The 24,334-nt window shown below is 47.3% G+C and overlaps 1 protein-coding gene across 1 annotated transcript in view; it reads left to right on the forward strand.

Annotated features, from left to right (window-relative positions):
- The window catches only part of ankmy1 (ankyrin repeat and MYND domain containing 1), a 179,279-nt gene that overhangs the window by 106,559 nt on the left and 48,386 nt on the right, over window positions 1-24,334 (forward strand). Inside the window, exons 12-14 of the mRNA XM_070884029.1 lie at window positions 10,944-11,093; window positions 15,819-15,971; window positions 18,444-18,551. Of these exons, the coding sequence (XP_070740130.1) occupies window positions 10,944-11,093; window positions 15,819-15,971; window positions 18,444-18,551 (411 nt within the window). The remainder of the gene's footprint in view (window positions 1-10,943; window positions 11,094-15,818; window positions 15,972-18,443; window positions 18,552-24,334) is intronic.

Consider the following 24,334-nt stretch of genomic DNA (forward strand, 5'->3'; position numbering starts at 1 on the left):
AGGCTGAAAAAGTGGTTCATAAAGCATACGGGATCCTGGGCTTCATAAATAGAGGCATAGATTACAAAAGCAAGGAATTTATGATGAACCTGTGTAAAACACTGGTTCGGCTTCAACTGGAGTATTGTGTCCAATTCTGGGCACCGCACTTTAGGGAGGATGTGAAGGCCTTAGAGAGGGTGCAGAAATGATTTACAAGAATAGTTCCAGGGATGAGGAATTTCAGTTACGTGGATAGACTGGAGAAGCTGGGGTTGTTCTCCTTAGAACAGAGAAGGTCGAAAGGAGATTTGTTAGAGGTGTTCAAAATCATGAGGTGTCGAGACAGAGTAGAGAGAGAGAAACTGTTCCCATTGGCGGAAGGGTCGAGAACCAGAGGACACAGATTTAAGGTGATTGGCAAAAGAACCAAAGGCGACATAGAATCATAGAAAAATTATGACACAGAAGGAGGCTATTTGGCCCATTGTGTTCTTGCCGATTGAAAAAGAGCTACCAAGCCTCATTCACCTTCCAGCACTAGGTTCTTAGCCCTGTAGATTGCAGCTCTTTAAGTGTGCATCTAAGTACTTTTTAAATGGGGTGAGGGTTTCTGCCTCTGCCACCCTTTCAGGCAGTGAGCTCCAGACCCCCACCACCTTCAGAGTGAAGAGATGTTTCTTTATCTCCCCTCTAATCCTTCTACCAACTACTTTAAATCTATGCCCCCTGGTTATGCACCCCTCTGCTAAGGGAAATAGGTCCTTCCTATCCACTCTATCTCGACGCATCATAATTTTATACACCCCAATTAAATCTCCCCTCAGCCTCCCCTGTTCCAAGGAAAACAAACCCAGCCTATCCAATTTTTCTTCATAGCTAACGTTTTCTAGTCCTGGCAACATCCTCGTAAGTCTCCTCTGTACCATCTCTAGTCCAATCACATCCTTCCTGCAATGTGCTGACCAGAACTGCACGCAGTATTCAAGCTGAGGTCTAACTATTGTTGTATACAGTTCCAGCATAACTTTCCTGCTTTTGTATTCTATACCTCGGCTAATAAAGGAAAGCATTCCCTATGCCTTTAACTACCTTAACGACCTTTAAGGATCTGTGGACATAGAGGAAAATCGTTTTTACACAGCGAGTCGTTAGGACCTGGAATTCACTACCTGAAAGGGAGTGGAGGCAGATTCAATTGTAGCTTTCAAAAGGGAATGAATAAAATTGCTAGGCTACGGGAAAGGGCTGATAATCACTATGGGGGGGGCGGGTCGGAGGGTGGGGAGGTTACTCACTGTGGCGGGGGGTCGGAGGGTGGGGAGGTTAGTCACTGTGGGGGGGGGGGGGTTGGACGGTGAGGAGGTTAGTCACTGTTGGGGGGGGTCAGAGGGTGGGGAGGTTACTCACTATGGAGGGGCTGTCAGAGGGTGAAGAGGTTGCTCACTGTGGCGGGGGAGGGGGGTGATCGGTGGGGATGTTGTTCACTGTGTGGGGGGGGGTCGGAGGGTAGGGAGGTTACTCAATGTGTGGGGGGTCGGAGGGTGGGGAGGTTGCTCACTATGGGGGGGGGTCGCATGGTGGGGAGGTTGCTCACTGTGGCCTTACTGGTCTAGAAGCTCGGAGAGGATGCAGTGTGGGCTGATGGGCTTTGCTGCTTGTAAGGAGGCAACAGGTGTCTCGATGGGTCCTTTGGAGCATGCTAACACAGCCGTCAAGCCCTCAGCCTCTCTGCCTCTCTACCTGCTTCTCCTCCATTAAGATGATCTTTCAGCAAATTTTTGGTCACCGATCCTGTTGTCTCCTCATGTGGCTCAGTGTCAAAGTTTGTCTGATAACTCTTCTGTGAAGCACTTTGGGACATTTTTACTATGTTAAAGGTGCTGTATAAAAGCAGGTAGGTGTTGTGTGACTGTACTGCATGCTGTAGTATGATTGGGGCACATGACTTGCACTGTGTGATCTATGCCGTAGCACGCCTGTACCATGTGACTTGTGCAGCATTGTGGCCATATCACATGACTGGAGCTGCGATGTTCCAAAGCCGTACCAGCCAAGGTAAAGGGGGCTGGGAGTGGGGGGGGGGGGCGCAGGAAGGAGGCAACCATTTACCAGGTACAGTTGGCCTCCGAGCCTCACATGTATCGCCTGGACGAAAAATTCGCCAGGATTCCCGCTCCAAATGGTGATCCATTGACACCTGCTGGAACGCGCACCTCCATGGACCTGAGGTGAGGAGAGGCTTCGACTCGTCTGTGATACAGAGAAGGGGGGCAAACTGGGCCACTCCTGATATGGCACTGCTGGGGTCTCGGATCACCAGCAAAGGCCTGCCATTCTGGCATTGTGGACGCTGCCTAAAACATGGGGCCTATTCTAGTGCGTGGAAGACCTTTCCACTGACCAAAATCAGCCAGAGTCTTGGATATTGTCATACATTCCCAGCTGGGCAGTGTGACCTGTACTTGTGTATCGAAGGTCAATGCTGGCAATACACCACAAGTAATGAATACCAAGTAATGGGTCAGTGAATCTGTCTGGGTTTGCAGGCAGGGAGGACCTAGACAAGTGAGTGGTACCTTTGTCTGAATATCAACTCCATCATTAATGTAAAACATCTTTAAGAAGTGCCAAGCCTTTACCCCTCCTCTGAGTGCAAATTTGAAGCTGCCATATTAGGCAGAACTCAAGTATCACCATGTGAAAATGGGATGATAAACAAACTGTCGACCTGGACATGGACCACAATACCAGCCCCCGCCCCGGAACAAAATATTTCTACATTGCTTATTTTGAAGGATGACAAAGCTGACCTCTTCAAGGGACAGCAAAAGCTTTAATGTACAACCCAACTCTCTGAGAATTGTATCTCACACTTGATCCATAGACACTGCACCACATGTTACTTCCTTCCTTCCTTCCTTCCTTCCTTCCTTCCTTCCTTCCTTCAAATCAAAGAGCAAGTTATTATTTAAATGGAGAAAGATTGCAAAGTGCTGCAGTACAGCGGGACCTGGGGGTACTTGTGCATGAAACACAAAAGGTTAGTATGCAGGAACAGCAAGTGATCAGGAAGGCCAATGGTATAGAAACATAGAAAATAGGTGCAGGAATAGGCCATTTGGCCCTTCGAGTCTGCATCGCCATTCAATAAGATCATGGCTGAACATTCCCTCAGTACCCCTTTCCTGCTTTCTCTCCATACCCCTTGATCCCCTTAGCCTTAAGGGCCATATCTAACACCGTCTTGAGCTATCCAATGAACTGGCATCAACAACTCTCTGCGGCAGGGAATTCCATAGGTTAACAACTCTCTGAGTGAAGAAGTTTCTCCTCATCTCAGTCCTAAATGGCCTACCCCTTATCCTAAGACTATGTCCCCTGGTTCTGGACTTCCCCAACATCGGGAACATTCATCCCGCATCGAACCTGTCCAGTTGTACGATTCTACGAGATCCCCTCTCATCCTTCTAAACTCCAGTGAATAAAGGCCCAGTTGATCCAGTCTCTCCTCATTTGCAGTCCAGCCATCCCTGGAATCAGTCTGGTGAACCTTCGCTGCACTCGCTCAATAGCAAGAACGTCCTTCCTCAGATTAGGAGACCAAAACTGCACACAATATTCCAGGTGAGACCTCACTAAAGCCCTGTACAACTGCAGTAAGACTTTCCTGCTCCTATACTCAAATCCCCTAGCTATGAAGGCCAACATACCATTTGCCTTCTTCACCGCCTGCTGTACCTGCATGCCAACTTTCAATGACTGATGAACCATGACACCCAGGTCTCGTTGCACCTCCCCTTTTCCTAATCTGCCACCATCCAAATAATATTCTGCCTTCGTGTTTTTGCCCCCAAAATGAATAACCTCACATTTATCCACATTATACTGCATCTGCCATGCATATGCCCACTCATCTAACCTGTCCAAGTCATCCTGCAGTCTCTTAGCATCCTCCTCACAGCTCACAACGCCACCCAGTTTAGTGTCATCCGCAAACTTGGAGATATTACACTCAATTCCTTCATCTAAATCGTTAATGTATATTGTAAAGAGCTGGGGTCCCAGCACTGAGCCCTGCGGCACTCCACTAGTAACTGCCTGCCATTCTGAAAAGGACCCGTTTATCCCGACTCTCTGCTTCCTGTCTGACAACCAGTTCTCTATCCACGTCAGTACATTACCCCCAATATCATGTAATTTGATTTTGCACACCAATCTCTTGTGCGGTACCTTGTCAAAAGCCTTTTGAAAGTCCAAATACACCAAATCCACTGGTTCTCCCTTGTCCACTCTGCTAGTTACATCCTCAAAAAATTCCAGAAGATTCGTCAAGCATGATTTCCCTTTCATAAATCATGCTGATTTTGTCCAATCCTGTCACTGCTTTCCAAATGCGCTGCTATTTCATCCTTAATGATTGATTCCAACATTTTCCCCACTACTGATGTCAGGCTAACCGGTCTATAATTACCCGTTTTCTCTCTCCTTCCTTTTTTAAAAAGTGGTGTTACATTAGCTACCCTCTTGGCCTTTATTGCAAAGAGAATGGAATATAAAAACAGAGAAGTCTTGCTGCAGCTGTATAAGGTGTTGCTGAGGCCACACCTGGAATACTGCATGCAGTTTTGGTTTCCATATATACGAACGGATAGACTTGCTTTGGAGGCAGTTCAGAGAAGGTTTACTAGGTTGATTCCGGGGATAAGGGGGTTGACTTATGAGGAAAGGTTGAGTAGGTTGGGCCTCTACTCATTGGAATTCAGAAGAATGAGAGGTGATCTTATCGAAACGTATAAGATTATGAGGGGTCTTGACAAGGTGGATGCAGAGAGGATGTTTCCACTGATGGGGAAGACTAGAACTAGGGGGCATGATCTTAAATAAGGGGCCACCCATTTATAACTGAGATGAGAAGAAATTTCTTCTCCCAGAGGGTTGTAAATCTGTGGAATTCGGTACCTCAGAGAGCTGTGGAAGCTGCGACATTGAATAAATTTAAGACAGAAATATACAGTTGCTTAAACGATAAGGGGATAAGGGGTTATGGGGAGCGGACAGGGAAGTGGAGCTGAGTCCATGATCGGATCAGTCATAGTATTATTGAATGGCGGAGCACACTCGAGGGTCTGTATGGCCTACCCCTGTTCCTATTTCTTATGTTCTTATTATGTTCCTTTCTTCCTTCCGTCCTTCCTTCCTTCCTTCCTTCCTTCCTTCCTTCCGTCCTTCCGTCCTTCCGTCCTTCATTGTATATCTGAACCTTAGCTCAGGCCAGAAAAGTTAACACTATTATAGGTGCCAAGCTATGTCCATAAACTGAGCATGTGGGAAAACCAAATGGCGGTTACCTACTCTTTGTCTCTCTTCTCTCATTCTGTTTTTCTTTCTTTCTCTAACTGGAGAATGAAAGGAAGGAAGAGAGATAGCAATGGAAGCAGGACTGTCCCAGCATTCACAGCAGTATTGAAAGTTCTGTATTAAATCCACTCTTGTCAAAGAGAGCACGAAAGAAGTGGCTTGTGTTCCCAGCACAGTCCATACCTGTGGGAGCCATCATTCTCAGATGAGAGTGGACTCTCTCTTGCGAAATGCAGGTCAGTTGGTACGCCTCACACACACTCAATGTCTCTCTGTATTCTCTCCCCTGCCCGCCCCACCTTTCACACACACAGTCCTGTCACACACACCAGTTTGAGAGTCTGCATCAGCCCAAGTGGGCAATTGTGCTGTTTTACCCCTGGCTCTCTGCCTCGCTGGCCTCCTGGGTTCTAACCTCATTCCTCCAAGGGAGCTAGGTGGGGGGGGGTCTGTGCCCAGACTTCTAATAGTGGTCCTGGCTAGCTGGTGAGAGCAGCCCTGTGAGGTCTCATGCCAGTTCTTTCTCTGGGGAACCATCTGATCCTCACTTAGCACCTTCAAACAGCTGAACAGAAACCTGAGATTGTGGGGGAAGGGGAACACAACCCATGTCCCACCATTCTGTAGTGTCTCATTCTTGTGTTCCTATTTTCCTTGCATATTGCTCTTTGTAAGCTTTCAGATGAGGTGGTGGTTCACTTCTATGTCATCATCATAGGTGGTCCCACGAAACGAGGATGACTTGCTTCCACGCCAAAAAGGGATGAGTTCACAGGTGTTTCAATGAAGGACCTAATATTCCAGGTCCCGAACTACATCTTGAAGGGTGGAAGATGCCTGTGCATGGATTTGTTTAATGTATGGTGGCTTTCGCACATCAGCCACCACACGGGCTTGTCAGAGCTAGGTCTTGGTCCAGTGGCAAGTGTTAACTAAGACGACTGGAGACAAGTGAGGAATCCTAGTCAAGGAGCAGCGTGGTCTTGTTCAGCATCACTGCATCAGTGGTCAGTGCCATAGAACAGGTACAGATCCCTGTGATATATTCACAGAGCACAAGCACACACAGCTTCTTAACATGGCAGGCAGCTCTCGGAAGTCTCCGGAACTCCAGCTTCTGTTTCATTATTAACTCTGCAGTTGCAGTACACAATACGTCCACATCCACAGCGTGGAGCTACAAACATTACAAGCTCACAGACATTACACTTCTCCCTCCTTAATGAAGAAGTTATTATAATAAACATCATACATAACTTGCATGTTTATACATAACACAGGATATAGACTTATTTTTTCCATATTTACAAATTTAACTTAACCACTTGTTTTCTGTTTCGAAGAGGATACCTTCGCTCTTGAACAGAACCTTCCAAACATGGTGTTGAATCTAAACTCATTTGAGGCTCATCCTGAGGAATGTTTTCCTCCACGGAATTTCCTTGATTTCCATTTGAACTCACTCTAACTTCAGGCTGTCTGTTTTCCTGACTTGGACTCAGACTTAAATTCTGATTTTCTCCTGGATTTGTTTCCAGTACATTGGATTTTGCTACTGGTATATCAAAACTATCTGATGAGCCAGAAATAATTGAATCATTCCCACCTTCAACTCCTTCCATGTCTGTAGGTAAAATATGATCAATATGAACAAACCTAACCTGTCCATTATCAAGCATCTTGACCAAATATTTGCGAGGACCACATATCTTCACTTCTCTTCCTAGTAACCACTTTAACCAATTATGATGATGGTTCTTCACTCTCACCTTCTGGTTTAATTTCACACTTCTCTCTTTTACTCTACCTCCATCATGATTCTCTTTCTGTCTTAATTGTGTCTCTTCTATGGACTGTGCCAAATTTGGTTTTAACAACGAGAATCTAGTTCGTGGCTGTCATTTGAGAAACAACTCTGCTGGTGTTCTACCGGTAGTCGTGTGAGGAGTATTTCGATATGTAATCAAACAATTAGCCAATTTGTGATCCAATGACACCTTTCGTTTCTTTGGATTTGGTTCTAACATTTGTTTTATGAGGGCACGTTTTACAATTTGTACAGTGCACTCTGCTGCACCATTCGAGGCAGGATGATATGGTGGAACCTTGATATGTTTCACACCATTTTTGCTCGTGAATTGTGCAAATTCTTCTGAATGAAATTGTGGTCCATTATCCAAAACAATTTCTTCAGGGAGGCCAAATGAAGAAAATAAACTTTGCAAAATGTCCAATGTTTTACTTGTTGTTATTTTCCACATTGGAAACACCTCACTTCGAATGGCTATCAATCACAATGAACAATTGTTGCCCTTCTAACTCAGCAAAATCAATATGTAGCCTTTGCCACACCCTGGGAGGCCATTTCCATGGCTGTAATGGTACTGGTGGTGGTTTCTTGCTTACAGATTGACATGTCATACACTGACTGACGATGTACTCTATATCTTTATCAAGACCTGGCCACCATAAATAACTGCGTGCAAAACTCTTGGTCAAGCACATTCCCAGGTGCTGGCCATGGATGGTTTACATCCAACCATGGGAAAGCTGGGTGCAATCAAAAATGCACCCACTCCCAGGAATGTCACTGAACTTCGATCATTTTTGGGTCTTTTGAACTATTATGGGAAGTTCCTCCCAAATTTGGCTACAGTATTACATCCACTGAATGAACTATTGAAAAAACAGGTCCATTGGATGTGGTCAAAAGAATGCGATACAGCATTCAAGGAGTGTAAAAGCAAATTGGTAGAGAGTACCATGTTAGTTCACTATGACATATCTAAGGAGATTAAGCTAGCATGTGATGCCTCTCCGTATGGAGTTGGGGCAGTGATCTCTCATGTATCACATAGTGGGGAGGAGTGACCAATTGTTTTTGCTTCACGCATTCTCAGTGCCAGTGAGAGTAATTATGCGCAAATTGAAAGGGAAGCTTTGGCATTAATTTTTGGGGTCAAGAAGTTTCACAAATACTTGTATGGTTGTACGTTTACCATCAGTACTCTGTACCCTAAGTACTCCACTGAGTTTTTAAATAACTCACATTACGAGCAGACACTCGTACTCTGCTTCTCTAGCCGTTTGAGGACTTCATTCAATGTGTTATTATGAATTTGCCTATTTGGTGCTGAAATGAGTATGTCATCCATATAATTTACTACCCCTTCAACACTTTGCAAAATCTGGTTCATCACCCCTTGGAATATGGCAGGGGTTGAAGACACTCCAATGGTAGCCTATTAAATTGATATAGGCATGGCCATGAGTATTTATAGTCAAGCACGACTTGGACTCCTCATCTAGTTCAAGCTGTAAGTAGGCATTCGTAAGATCCAGTTTTGAGAAGATCTGACCACCTGTCAGTGTTGTGAAAAAATCTTCTATATTTTGCAAAGTATTGGGGAGATTACCCTCTAGAACCTGGTTTACGGTTACTTTATAATCATCACACAACCTTACCTTACCATCGGACTTAGGTACAACAACAATGGGTGCAGCCCAATTACATCGATCTATCTTACAAATAATGTTCTCAGTCTCTAGTCTTTTGAGTTCTTGCTCAACTTTCTCCTTGAGTGCATATGATACGGAACGTGGCAGTAAACCTATCTAGCGTCCTTCTGTACCCTGACACTCGCCTTGAAGCCTTGGATCGGACTGCCCATTTCACAGAACGCCTCCGCATACTTCTTGATAACATCATCCGTTGATGCAAATCTAGCTTCTACACGGAAAATCTCACTCCAATCCAGCTTCAGTGATCTCAACCAATTTCTTCCGAGTAAGACAGACTTGTCTCCTTTCACTACTATTAGAGGCAAGCTCTGAAATTGAACCTTGTATTTCACCAGTACGGCGATACGACCTGCCATAGGAATTTTCTCTCCCGAGTAGCCTCGCAGCTCCATCTTGGCTTTCTCTAATGGGAAATCACGCAATTTATCAAGGTATAGCGACTCCGGTACTACACTCACAGATGCACCCGTGTTGATTTCCATTGGTATCTTGAATCCCGCAACATCTATGTGGATTTTGATACTTTTCGAATCGCTGTCCGTTTACCTCGTGCTCCTGATGACGTGTAACTCTAACATCTCCACATCCTGTTGTTGTTCTTCCATGCTATGTAATCTCTGGGGATTTCTACTCATAGCTTTGAACGCTGGACTCATAGCTTTAAAAACTGGTTTATCTTTCAGTCGGCATGCCTTTGCAAGGTGCCCAGTCTTTCTGCAGAAGAAACACTCTGCCTTCACGTATGGACAACTTTGAGCAACGTGTTGTCCCAGGCACCTATAGCACAATTTCGATGCTCTGTTAGAATTTCCAGTTCCTGAGACATTGGGCCACCACCGCCTTTGACTTTGAACCTGCAGGTGATTTACCTCGGTTGACTGAAGACCGTAATTATTATGACATTCTCGGGAATATTGATCGGCCTTGCCTATTGACCTCGCTGTCTGACAAGCAATCTCAAAAGTCAAGTCATTCACCATCAATAACTTTCTTCTGATCGCATCATTTTTCACCCCACAAACAAAACGATCCCGCAATGCTCGGTTTTGAAAGTTTCCGAAATTACAATGAATAGATAGCTTTTTTAATGCTACAATGTAATCACTGATCAGTTTTTTGATTTCAGCAATTTCTAACAGTTTGGGGTTATAGTGCTGCTCCAGCTTTGTTAAAATCTCTAAGTGTTGCATCCTTAGGCTCAGCAGGCACAAGCAGATTTAAGAGTTTCATACAATTCAGGTCCAGCTTCCGATAAGAAAATCGCTCTCTTACGTTTCAATATCGCCTGATTCGGAACTGCATTGTCTGGAACTTCAATTATATTATTTGCAGTGAAATACATTTCTAGCTGATCCACATATGCTTTAAACCTTTCCTGGTGGCATCTATATTCACCTAAATGTCCCATTACTGCTACAGGTGCTGCCATTTTTGACTCTGCAGTAACTAGTATGCTGTATTTTACCTCGGAGTTTGTAACTTTTTCCAAAGGCAGAGAGGCTTCCAAAGTCTCTCTGTTGGCTGGCTGTATCTTTCACCAACAAAATTTCAGCTTTAAATCATCCGAAAAATCCCAACTCACCGCCAAATGTGATATATTCACAGAGCACAAGCACACACAGCTTCCTAACATGGCAGGCAGCTCTCGGAAGTCTCCGGAACTCCAGCTTCTGTTTCATTATTAACTCTGTAGTTGCAGTACACAACACATCCACATCCATAGTGTGGCGCTACAAACGTTACAACTCACAGACATTACAATCCCACTTTGCTCAACCTGTACTATGATGAGCGGGAATGTCGGATGCATTTCCCAATATCGTCCCGACAGCGCTAAGGGATGAACGAAGCAGAGAGCCCCTCCCAGGCAGTCTCCGGCACCTGGTTGACTCCAGGAGGCAATGACAGTGTCTTTGAAACGTGCCAACACCCTCGCGCCCTCACCACCCCTCCCTAGCTCCCGGCGTCAGGCTCAGCAGGTGAAGAATTGAGGGTGAATGCACAAAGAAATGTTGGGATGCACCGTCTGAAAATAAAGCACAGGTGAACTTGAGGACTGCTTTGTTGCTGTTTGCTTGCAGTTGAAGGGAATGCAAGGACTGCGCCCCCTCCACATCGCCGTGGCGATCCCTGGCCCCAGAGGAGTGAAGATTACAGAGCTGCTGCTCCATGCTGCGGCAAACCCAGATGCAGGAGCAGAAGACGAGGACGAGAGCTATGAGCCTGACCAGGTATAGTTTGCCACACGCTTGTTTAAGCAACTCCTTAAACCTACTGGAGTAATGTAAACAGCCGCTGTTATCCTCGGAATTAGCCGAAGGTCAGGGGAGCCCGAGCAATGAGACCCAGGTCTATCTGTCTAGTTTTGCATTTCAGGAGTGGCTGCCATGTTAGAAGGTATGAAGCATTCCGACTGGCTGGTTTTAAGAGACCGGGAAATTTGAGCCAATCAAAACTACTCCAAACCAAATCACTAGTTGTAAAAAAAGTTATTATTATCTCTTTAAGAAAATTACATTCAGTAAAAATGCAGGCGTCTCAAAGTAGGGACTATATTAGACAACTGCAGGCAGACGCTAAGGCTTCCTGATGGCACTGTTTCTGCAATGACGAATGTTTCACTATGTCATGACCAGTGGAGAAGGTGTTGCAAGATTCTGACTTACAATGTTAAATTATGAGGACAGACTGGATAAAATTGGCTTGTATTCCCTCGAGTTTAGGAGGTTGAGGGATGATCTAATCGAGCTGTTTAAAGTGTTGACAGGATTCAATAGAGTGCATTAGAACATAACATAAGAATTAGGAGCAGGAGTGGGCCATTCGGCCCCTCGAGCCTGCTCCGCCATTCAGTGAGATCATGGCTGATCTATCTTAACTCCACTATCCTGCACTGTCCCCATATCCCTTGATTCCCTTAATATCCAAAAACCTATCAATCTCTGTCTTGAATATACTCAACAACTGAGCCTCCACAGAGAATTCCAAAGGTTCACCGCCCTCTGAGCGATGAAGTTTCTCCTCATCTCAGTCCTAAATGGCCGACCCCTTATTCTCAATGCAGAGAAACTATTTCCTCTGGTGGGCAGTATTTCCCAGCAAAAGTCATGCCTTCAGGACAGGAAGAAAGGAAACTGGGGTGGGGGGTGGGGGGCGAGTTGCTTATATTACATTCTAGACAGTTCCAAATTTAATTCTGTTTTTCCTTTTTGCTCATTTATTTTAATTTTCCTCACCCGCTTAGGCCTCCCCGGCTCATCCTTGGGCCCATCACAGCGGTGGACAACCACTGTCAATACCTTTCGTTTTAATATTGATTTTTCAGGATATGGGCACCGCTGGGAAAGCTGGCCTTTATTGCTCATCCCAAGATTTTTTAAATCATTTTAAATGGTGAGAAACTTTTAAATGTTGGTGTTCAGAAAGATTTAGGTGTCCTTGTGCAAGAGACATAGAAAGCTAGCATGCTGGTACAGCAAGCAATAAGGAAGGCAAATGGCATGTTGTCCTTTATTGCAAGGGGCTTGGAGTATAAGAGTAAGGAAGTCTTGCTACAATTGTACAGGGCCTTGGTGAGACCACACCTGGAGTACTGTGCACAGTTTTGGTCTCCTTATCTAAGGAAGGATATACTTGCCTTGGAGGCGGTGCAACGGAGGTTCACTCAATCGATTCCTGGAATGAGAGGGCTGTCTTATGAGGAGAGATTGTGTAGAATGGGCCTGTACTCTCTGGAGTTTAGAAGAATGAGAAGTGATCTCATTGAAGCATACAAGATTCCGAAGGGGATTGACAGGGTAGATGTCAAGAGGTTGTTTCCCCTGGCTGGAGTGTCTCGAACTAGGGGGCACAGTCTCAGGATAAGGGGAGGGCCATTTAATACAGCGATGAGGAGGAACTTCTTCACTCAGAGGGTTGTGAATCTTTAGAATTCTCTGCCCCAGAGGGCTGTGGATGCTGAGTCTCAAAATATATTCAAGGCTAAGATAGATTTTTAGAATCTAGGGGAATCCAGGGATATGGAGATCGGGCGGGAAAGTGGAGTTGAGGTCGATGATCAGCCATGATTTTATTGAATGGTGGAGCAGGCTCAATGGGGGCCGAATGGCCTATGCCTGCTCCTATTTCTTATGTTCTTAATTCTTATGACCTTGAGCAAGTAATGGTGGGCTTTCTTCTTGAACCACTGCAGTTCATGTGGTAAAGGTGCTCCCACAATGCTGTCGTGGTTTGCTACAACCAAGTGGCAGTTAAGAATCAACCAGGCAGTGTAACCGGCAGGAAGGATATGCTCAAGACTGACCTACCGTGGTCTCAATATGTTTTTCACCACCTCATGAACTCACTGTCCCGTCATGGCGACCGCTTCCATGTATCCCAGCAGCCACCACTTCCAAGCACCAATGTTTTGTGTATAAGCTTTGATGCTAAGCCCCTGAATTTCCTTGGAAGGGAGGTTTGATGAGTTGGTGGAGGTGGGTAAGCAGATTTAAGATGAGACCTGGTTGTGTACTAGGCGGCCAGGATCAACTGGTCCTAGCGGAAGTGAGATATGAATGAAATTTTCTTGACTCAACTTTTTCCAGCTGTATCTTTGATTCCGAATTCATTCGTTTCCTTTGGTGGGCTACCCCGTTTGCTGTAACACGAAAGCAAAATATTGTAAATGCTGGAATCGGAAATAAAAGCAGAAAATGCTGGAAATATTCAGTGGATCAGGCAGCATCTGTGGAGAGAGAAACAGAGTTAACGTTTCAGATCGATGACCCTTTATCAGAACTGTCGAATGTTCAAAATGATCAGATTGTTAAGGAGCACTGAAAGGGGGAGGGGAGGAAAGAACAAAAGGAAGCTCTGTGATAGGGTGGAAGGCAGGAGAGATTTGAGAGGCCAAAGAGATGATGGGCAACCTGAGATGGTAATGGCGGAAGTTAGAAAAATGTTAGTCTAGGGTCTAAATGGCAGAATAATTACCAGTTGCCATGGGAAATAGAGAGGAAAAATACATAAGATTAGGGGTGGGGGTGTGCTTTAATTCTGACTCACTCTTGAATCCCCAGCCACCACCATTTCCTCTTTTCCTCCTTTGCCCCCAAACAGTTACAAGACCAGCACTCTGAGCTTCCAAGCTATGCGGATTCCCTCTGTCTGTCAGCCACATGGAACGGGGAGAAACAATGGCAGATCTGGCAGCATCGCAGGAGGCCAAGACTCTCCTTCCATTACCCTCCCCAAATATAGATCCCTCCACCTTCCAACCCCAGACCTGCAGCTTAGAGCCAAGGGTGTGCGTGACTGCTAGAGGCCTTCAAAGTTACAACGTGATGTTTCTAACTGTGGCTATTAACCAGGGTGCAGTCGGGATCGCAGGACAGGGTCTCGGGGCTAAATGGCCTACTCCAGTTCCTCTGGATCAGTTCCTATGGAGTCAATGTAACCCCACTTTTTAAAAAAGGAGGGAGAGAGAAAACAGGGAATTATAGACTGGTCAGCCTGACATCGGTAGTGGGTAAAATGATGGAATCAATTATTAAGGATGTCATAGCAGCGTATTTGGAAAGAGGTGACATGATAGGTTCAAGTCAGCATGTATTTGTGAAAGGGAAATCATGCTTGACAAATCTTCTGGAATTTTTTGAGGATGTTTCGAGTAGAGTGGACAAGGGAGAACCAGTTGATGTGGTATATTTGGACTTTCAGAAGGTTTTCGACAAGGTCCCACACAAGAAATTAATGTGCAAAGTTAAAGCACATGGGATTGGGGATAGTGTGCTGATGTGGATTGAGAACTGGTTGGCAGATAGGAAGCAAAGAGTAGGAGTAAATGGGTACTTTTCAGAATGGCAGGCAGTGATTAGTGGGGTACCGCAAAGTTCTGTGCTGGGGCCCCAGCTGTTTATATTGTACATTAATGATTTAGATGAGGGGATTAAATGTAGTATCTCCAAATTTGTGGATGACACTAAGTTGGGTGGCAGTGTGAGCTGCGAGGAGGATGCTATGAGGCTGCAGAGTGACTTGGATAGGTTAGGTGAGTAGGCAAATGCATGGCAGATGAAGTATAATGTGGATAAATGTGAGGTTATCCACTTTGGTGGTAAAACAGAAAGACAGACTATTATCTGAATGGAGACAGATTAGGAAAAGGGGAGGTTCAACAAGACCTGGGTGTCATGGTACATCAGTCATTGAAGGTTGGCATGCAGGTACAGCAGGCGGTTAAGAAAGCAAATGGCATGTTGGCCTTCATAGCGAGGGGATTTGAGTACAAGGGCAGGGAGGTGTTACTACAGTTGTACAGGGCCTTGGTGAGGCCACACCTGGGGTATTGTGTACAGTTTTGGTCTCCTAACTTGAGGAAGGACATTCTTGCTATTGAGGGAGTGCAGCGAAGGTTCACCAGACTGATTCCCAGGATGGCGGGATTGACATATCAAGAAAGACTGGATCAACTGGGCTTGTATTCACTGGAGTTCAGAAGAATGAGAGGGGATCTCATAGAAATGTTTAAAATTCTGTCGGGTTTAGACAGGTTAGATGCAGGAAGAATGTTCCCAATATTGGAGAAGTCCAGTACCAGTCTAAGGTTAAGGGGGAAGCCATTTAGGACCGAGATGAGGAGAAACTTCTTCACCCAGAGAGTGGTGAACCTGTGGAATTCTCTACCACAGAAAGTTGTTGATGCCAATTCACTAAATATATTCAAAAAGGAGTTAGATGTAGTCCTTACTACTCGGGGGATCAAGGGATATGGCGAGAAAGCAGGAATTGGGTACTGAAGTTGCATGTTAAGCCATGACCTCATTGAATGGCGGTGCAGGCTCAAAGGGCCGAATGGCCTACTCCTGCACCTATTTTCTATGTTTCTATGTTTCTATGTTCCTATAAGTCATTGACTGTGCAGCATTTTGAGATGTCCTGAAGTTGTGATGGAGCAATGTGCAATTCTTTAACAGCTCACTGAGAAGGAGTCACTGATGGGGTTCGTAATAAAAAGCGCCAATCCATCGGGAATCCCACGACATTATTACACTCCTGCTGAAAAAAAGCCCACCGAGGATGGACACACTCCATTGCATATCGCTTCCCAACGTGAAGACAACTACAATGTAAGAAAATGTAATGGCACTGCATAGCGAGCAAATCCCAGGTCACAGGTTAATAAACTCCCCCCACATCCCACTCCCCCACCCCACCTCCAAACTCCACCCCACATCCCAAACCCCACCCACACACCTCAAACCCCACACCCCAAACCCCACCCCCCGCATCCTAAACCCATATCCCAAACATCACTCCCCACCAAACCCCACCCCACACCCCACCCTCCCTACACTCCACACACCCTACCCCACACTCCACACCTCACCCCACCCCCTACACCCTAACCCACTCCCCACACTACCCCACCCCACATCCAAAGTCCACCCCCTCCCACACTCCACCACACAACCCACCTCACACCCCACATCCCAAACCCCACACACTCCTCGCCCCACACTCCACACCCAACCCCCCTCCCCCCACACTCCCCACCACACATTACCCACATCCCAAACTGCCCCCCCCCCGCCACACACTCCTCACCACCCGCCTCCCCCCACTCAATTTGATCACTTCAGGCATAGACTGGGTGAGTGAGCGGTGGGCGGAGCTTGCCCGCCTCCCACCCAGTGTCAGCACTGAGATGGTCTGTGTGTCGATGGTTTGTGTGTTGATGGGTTTGTGTGTCGATGGTTTGTGTGTCGATGGTTTGTGTGTCGATGGTTTGTGTGTCTATGGGTTTGTGTGTCGATGGTTTGTGTATCGACGGTTTGTGTGTCGATGGTTTGTGTGTCGATGGGTTTGTGTGTCGATGGTTTGTGTGTCGATGGGTTTGTGTGTTGATGGTTTGTGTGTCGATGGGTTTGTGTGTCGATGGTTTGTGTGTCGATGGGTCTGTGTCGATGGGTTTGTGTATCGATGGTTTGTGTATCGATGGTTTGTGTGTCGATGGGTTTGTGTATCGATGGTCTGTGTGTTGATGGGTTTGTGTGTCGATGGTTTGTGTGTCGATGGGTTTGTGTGTCGATGGTTTGTGTGTCGATGGTTTGTGTATCGATGGTTTGTGTGTCGATGGTTTGTGTGTCGATGGGTCTGTGTGTCGATGGGTTTGTGTGTCGATGGTTTGTGTGTCTATGGGTTTGTGTGTCGATGGTTTGTGTATCGATGGTTTGTGTGTCGATGGGTCTGTGTGTCGATGGGTTTGTGTGTCGATGGTTTGTGTGTCTATGGGTTTGTGTGTCGATGGTTTGTGTATCGATGGTCTGTGTGTCGATGGGTTTGTGTGTCGATGGTTTGTGTGTCGATGGTTTGTGTATCGATGGTCTGTGTGTCGATGGGTTTGTGTGTCGATGGTTTATGTGTCGATGGTTTGTGTATCGATGGTCTGTGTGTCGATGGGTTTATGTGTCGATAGTTTATGTGTCGATGGTTTGTGTATCGATGGTTTGTGTGTCGATGGTCTGTGTGTCGATGGGTTTGTGTGTCGATGGTTTGTGTGTCGATGGGTTTGTGTGTCGATGGTTTGTGTGTCGATGGGTTTGTGTGTCGATGGTTTGTGTGTCGATGGGTTTATGTGTCGATGGGTTTATGTGTCGATAGTTTATGTGTCGATAGTTTATGTGTCGATAGTTTATGTGTCGATAGTTTATGTGTCGATAGTTTATGTGTCGATGGTTTGTGTGTCGATGGTTTATGTGTCGATGGTTTGTGTGTCGATGGTTTGTGTGTCGATGGTTTATGTGTCGATAGTTTATGTGTCGATGGTTTGTGTGTCGATGGTTTGTGTATCGATGGTTTGTGTGTTGATGTGGGCTGTATCGATGGTCTGTGTGTTGATGGGTTTATGTGTCGATGGGTTTGTGTGTCGATAGTTTATGTGTTGATGTGGGCTGTATCGATGGTTTGTGTATCGATGGGTTTATGTGTTGATGGTTTGTGTGTCGATGGGTTTGTGTCGATGGGTTTGTGTCGATGGGTTTATGTGTCGATGGTTTATGTGTCGATGGTTTATGTGTCGATGGTTTGTGTGTCGATGGTTTATGTGTCGATAGTTTATGTGTTGATGTGGGCTGTATCGATGGGTTTATGTGTCGATAGTTTATGTGTTGATGTGGGCTGTGTCGATGGGTCTGTGTGTCGATGGGTTTGTGTGTCGATAGTTTATGTGTCGATAGTTTATGTGTTGATGTGGGCTGTATCGATGGTCTGTGTGTCGATGGTTTGTGTGTCGATGGTTTGTGTGTCGATGGGTTTATGTGTCGATGGTTTGTGTATCGATGGTCTGTGTGTCGATGGGTTTGTGTGTCGATGGGTTTGTGTGTCGATGGGTTTGTGTGTCGATAGTTTATGTGTTGATGTGGGCTGTGTCGATGGGTCTGTGTGTCGATGGTTTGTGTGTCGATGGGTTTATGTGTCGATAGTTTATGTGTCGATGGTTTATGTGTCGATGGTTTATGTGTCGATGTGGGCTGTATCGATGGGGGGTGCCGTCGGTTCACACTGAGCGTTTATTGATGATGAGTGCGCTGTCTTTTCAGCATGCTCACCAGATTGTCCGCCTGCTCCTGAGGCACAAAGCAAATCCCAACCTGTTGTGGAGTGGTCACTCGCCTCTTTCATTGGCCATCGCCAGTGGCAACGACCTGGTATGTGTTCCATTTAAATGCTTTGAAACATTTGCTCCTTATTCAGATGCCCGTCACCTGTTACAGGGCGGGCAGTGAACGTTCCCTCACCCTCTCTAGCCCACTATCGCACCAGTATTAGATGTCCTCCTGCCGAGACCCCGCTGAAACGTGTGTGCACATCAAATGAGAACAGGTTGGGTTTGGAGTAATGCCGTTTAAATTAATTAACTTCCCAACACCGGCATCTGAATATGGCCACATGGTAAGGCACTGGAGGGTGAACTGGGATCTGGGAGTGTACTTCTCAATGGTCTGTCCCTTCAGCGGGGAAGTGGCAGAAAGTGGAAAATATCCTCCTCTCATTATTTGCTGTTTCTTAGTAGGTGGTGGGTGGTGATGTCATGTATCTCACACTACTGTACATAACTATCTTACCATGCTATTCATGACTGTAACTAGAGATGACCTGCAACCACAAGCTTACCTAACCACTAGGGGTGCACTTGCAGGAGACCCAGACAGGTATATAAGAACAGGTCTCAGGCAAGTGTGCCATTCGAGAGCTGTGTAATAAAGGTGCTGGTCCTGAGTGACCTTGACTTCAGTATGTGCCTCTTGTAAGTCTGTACTGCAGGAACAGGACTTTACAGGGGCGCGAGTTACGGGATTACAGAATCCACAGAATGGCGACCAACGGCTCAGATGAAAAATACAATGCTGGAGACAATTGGGAGGACTTTATAGAAAGGCTCCAGCAAAGCTTCGTAACCAAAGACTGGTTAGACGACGATAAGGCAGACAACAGAAGAGCCCATCTTTTGACCAGCTGTGGCTCGAAAACATACGCTTTAATGAAGGACTTGCTGGCACCCGAGAAACCAGCAAGCAAGTTGTTTGGAGAGTTGAGCACACTGGTAAGAGACCACCTGAAGCCAGCGAGCAGCCTACACATGGCCAGACACAGGTTCTACAACTACAGACGCTGTGTGGGCCAGAGCATACCCGACTTCGTGGCAGAACTTCGGAGGTTGACTAGCTTATGTGAGTTCTCCGATGAACTAAGGAGAGAAGTACTGAGAGACTTTTTTATTGAAGGAATAGGCCATGCAGACATATTCCGAAAGCTCATAGAGACCAAGAACCTGACCCTAGAGGCAGCAGCACTGGTTGCACAGACATTCCTGGCAGGAGAAGAAGAGACGAGGTTGATCTACACTGCGGGTACGACAACTAATGAAACATCGGAACAAGGGGTTCACAGCGTGAAACAAGCCGCTACCCCCACACACAGACAAATGCAGGAGAGCAGGCCCTCAACAGCAGGCAGTGGCGCCAGAAGCCATCAAGGGCCACATGAACGGCCGTTCACACCTCATCTACCCACAATGCGAGCAATCAACTACAACCTGAGAGAAGCTCAAGAGAGATCAGCCAGACGCAGCTCATCCTTTGGAACCAATGGAAGCGGTCTGTGCTGGAGATGTGGGGGAAGGCACTCATCAAGGGGGTGTCGATTTCAGCATGCTGTTTGTAGAAACTGCGATTATACAGGGCATCTGGCCCGCATGTGCAGAAAAACGGCAGCTCGGCTGGTATACGAATCGGAAAGGTCGGAAAGCGGACCAGAAGACGGTGGGGACAGTACCCGGGACACCGATGTACAGCGGGTCAACATGATCAAGGGCCACTGCTCCTACAACAAGATGCCTCCAATAATGATGAGGGTCCCACTCAACGGAATACCCGTCAACATGGAGCTGGATACGGGAGCAAGTCAATCTCTCATGAGCGCTCAACAATTCGAACAGCTGTGGCCGCACAAAAGAGACAGACCAAAGCTCACAAAGGTCGACACCAAACTAAGGACCTATACCAAAGAAATCGTCCCAGTCCTCAGCAGTGCCATGCTCTCAGTCACACACAAGGGGACAGTGAACCGACTTCCCCTGTGGATTGTCCCCGGAGATCTCCCCGCACTGCTGGGGAGAAGCTGACTGGCAAAACTAAACTGGAAATGGGATGATGTCCATGACATGTCATTAGAGGAACAGACCTCCTGCTCAACAGTTATAAATCGATTTGAACATCTCTTTCAGCCAGGTGTGGGCACCTTCAAAGGGGCCAAAGTCAAAATCTACATCACACAGGATGCTAGACTGGTCCATCACAAGGCCAGAGCTGTACCCTATGTGATGAGGGAAAAGATTGAACATGAACTGGACAGGCTTCTGCGTGAAGACATTATATCACCCGTGGAATTTAGCGACTGGGTAAGTCCCATCGTCCCAGTCATGAAGCCTGATGGATCCGTACGAATCTGTGGAGACTACAAATCTACCATAAACAGAGTCTCCCTACAGGACCAATACCCGCTGCCCAGAGCGGAGGACTTATTTGCCACATTGGCTGGAGGAAAACTTTTCTCAATACTAGATCTCACATCTGTGTATATGACGCAAGAATTGACCGACGAATCCAAGCTACTCACCACCATCAACACACATCGAGACCTTTTCATGTACAATCGATGCCCATTCGGCATCGGGTCGGCAGCTGCTATATTCCAGCGCAGCATGGAGAGTCTGCTCAAGTCCATCCCGGGGATGGTTGTATTTCAAGACAACATACTTTTCACGGGCAGGGACACCGACTCCCATCTCCGCAACTTGGAGGAAGTACTAAAGCGGTTGGATCGGGTAGGCCTAAGAGTTAAGAAATCCAAGTGCCCGAGGTTGAATTTTTGGGCAGAAGGATTGCCGCTGATGGAATCCGCCCAACAGAGTCCAAAACCGAAGCAATTCGCCTGGCACCCAGGCCATGGAATGTCTCGGAACTGCGTGCCTTTCTCGGGCTACTCAATTACTTTGGGAACTTTATGCAGAACTTAAGCATGCTGCTGGAGCCTCTCCACATGTTACTCAGAAAGGGGTGCGATTGGTTTTGGGTGCTGCCCAGGAACGTGCCTTCAATAAGGCACGCAACCTTCTGTGTTCCAACAGTGTTTTGGGTTTCTTTGACCCAGGTAAAAAGCTAGTTCTCACATGTGATGTGTCAGTGTACGGGGTCGAGTGCATTTTACAACATGTCAATAGTGCGGGCAAATTACAACCCATAGCTTATGCCTCCAGGTCACTTTCGCGGGCGCAGCGCGGGTACGGTATGGTGGAGAAGGAGGCGCTCGCGTGCATGTACGGTGTCAAAAAGATGCACCAATACCTTTTCAGGGCCAAGTTCGCGTTAGAAACCGACCACAAGCCCCTCACATCCCTACTATCCGAGAGCAAGGCAATAAATGCCAATGCCTTGGCGTGTATTCAACGGTGGGCACTCATGCTGACCTCTTACGATGACACCATAAGGCACATACCAGGCACAGACAACTGTGCCGACGCGCTTAGCAGGCTACCCCTGGCGACCACGGAAGGGTCTGACGAACAGGACTGTGAGATAGTCATGGCAATCAATGCCTTTGAGTCCACAGATTCGCCCATGACAGCTCGCCAAATCAGAGCCTGGACGACCAGCGACCCCACGTTATCCCTAGTAAAAAGATGGCTCTTAACTGGTGACTGGGCAGAGGCTCACGATGCCTGCCTCAAGGAGATCAAACCTTTCCATAGGCGCATGCATGAGCTATCACTACAGGCAGACTGCCTGATGTGGGGCAGCCGAGTAGTTATGCCTCTGCAAGGCAGAGAGGCATTTGTCCGGGAGCTCCACCGCGAGCACCCGGGGATCGTACTCATGAAGGCCATAGCCAGATCCCACGTCTGGTGGCCTGGCATTGACGCGGACTTGGAGCTCTGCGTCCGAAGGTGCACCATTTGTGCCCAACTCAGTAATGCCCCCAGGGAAGCACCCCCTGAGCCCCTGGCCCTGGCCTACCAAACCGTGGTATGCGGGCCCATTCATGGGCAAAATGTTCCTCGTAGTTGTAGATGCATTTTCTAAGTGGATCGAATGCACCATTTTAAACTCGAGCAACACCTCCACCACTGTGGAGAGCCTTGGAACCATGTTCGCAACGCATGGCATTCCTGACATAATGGTCAGTGATAATGGTCCGTGCTTCACCAGCGCAGAACTCCAAGATTTTCTAAATGACCACGGCATAAATCACGTTAAGATGGCACCTTTCAAGCTGGCCTCCAACGGCCAGGTGGAGCGAGCAGTGCAGATCATTAAACAAGGCATGCTCAAAATCCAAGGTCCCACGCTGCAGGGCTGCCTGTCGCGACTGCTGCTGGCATACAGACCTCGTCCGCATTCATTGACTGGAGTTCTCCCGGCGCAACTATTGATGAAACGGACCTTAAAGACAAGGCTCTCATTAATCCTCCCAGACATGCATGAAATCGTTGAGGCAAAGCGCCGTAAGCTGACTGAGTACCATGACAGAAACTCGAGGGGGAGGTGGAATGAGATAGGAGACAAAGTGTTTGTGCTAAACTATGGCAGAGGTCCCAAATGGCTTGCAGGGACAGTAACAGGCAAGGAAGGAAACAAGCTACTGGTAGTACAAATGGACAATGGCAAAACCTGCCGGAGGCATGTAGACCAAGTCAAAAGCAGATTTACCAACAACACTGCGGAACCAGAGGCAGACTACAATGTGGAACTCGCACCACACCTGGTGGACAGACAGAGGGAACAACCTGAGGAAAGGGCAATCCCAACAGACAGCCCAGGTGAGTCAACAACAATCACACCAATCCCAACAGACAGCCCAGGCGAGACATCAACAATCATACTGAACGAAACAGACAGCCCAGGCGAGATACCAGCAATCACACCGAAAGAAAAACAGGCACCAAGGCAAACAACTGAACCACAACTAAGAGGCTCCACGCGAGAGTGTAGACCACCTGAGAGACTGAACCTATAAAGACAATGAGACCTTGGGGGAGGGTGATGTCATGTATCTCACACTACTGTACATAACTGTATCTTACCATGCTATACATGACTGTAACTAGAGATGACCTGTAACCACAAGCTTACCTTACCACCAGGGATGCACTTGCAGGAGACACTGGATACCTGTCCCAGACAGGTATATAAAAACAGGTCTCAGGCAAGTGTGCCATTCGAGAGCTGTGTAATAAAGGTGCAGGTCCTGAGTGACCTTGACTTCAGTATGTGCCTCGTGTGAATCTGCACTGCAGGGACAGGACTTTACAGGGGAGGGGCGGAATTTTGAGGGTAATTTACCTGACTGGGGAGGAGATTGGCCTGTTGAGTCAGGGATGTGTTGGGCCTGGGGTTGTGGAGAGGATAGACCTGATGGGAAAGGGACAGATCATTGTGGGGTGGTGGAAGGGTAAACGGTTGACCTGTGGGTGGGGGGAGCGGGGAGACTGACCTTTGGGGGGGGGGGTATTGATCTATTGGAGGGAGTGATTGTTCTGCTGGTGGGGAAGGGGGGATTGACCTGTTGGTGGGGGAGGGGAGATTTATCTGGTGGGGGAGGGGCGATTGACCTGTGGCGGGGGGGGGGGCGGCGATTGACCTGTGGCGGGGCGATTGACCTGTGGGTGGGGGGGGGGGGGGGGGTTGGCCTGTTGGAGTTGGGGGGTGGGGGGATTGACCTATGGGGGTTGGGGGGTTGTCCTGTTGGGGGTGGGGAGCCGGGATTGACCTGTGGGGGGGAAGGTTGCCATCTCAGGCTCCGGTCCAGGTGCCCAGGGGCCTCCAGCTTTGGTACACATACGATTCACAGCCTGAGATCAGGCTTTGCTGGCCTGGGGAACTGAGGCCAGGAACCCAGCACGATGAAACCCCTGAAACCCCCATAGTCCGCG

Source organism: Pristiophorus japonicus, chromosome 6 (assembly GCF_044704955.1).
Source record: "Pristiophorus japonicus isolate sPriJap1 chromosome 6, sPriJap1.hap1, whole genome shotgun sequence".
Taxonomy (NCBI): domain Eukaryota; kingdom Metazoa; phylum Chordata; class Chondrichthyes; family Pristiophoridae; genus Pristiophorus; species Pristiophorus japonicus.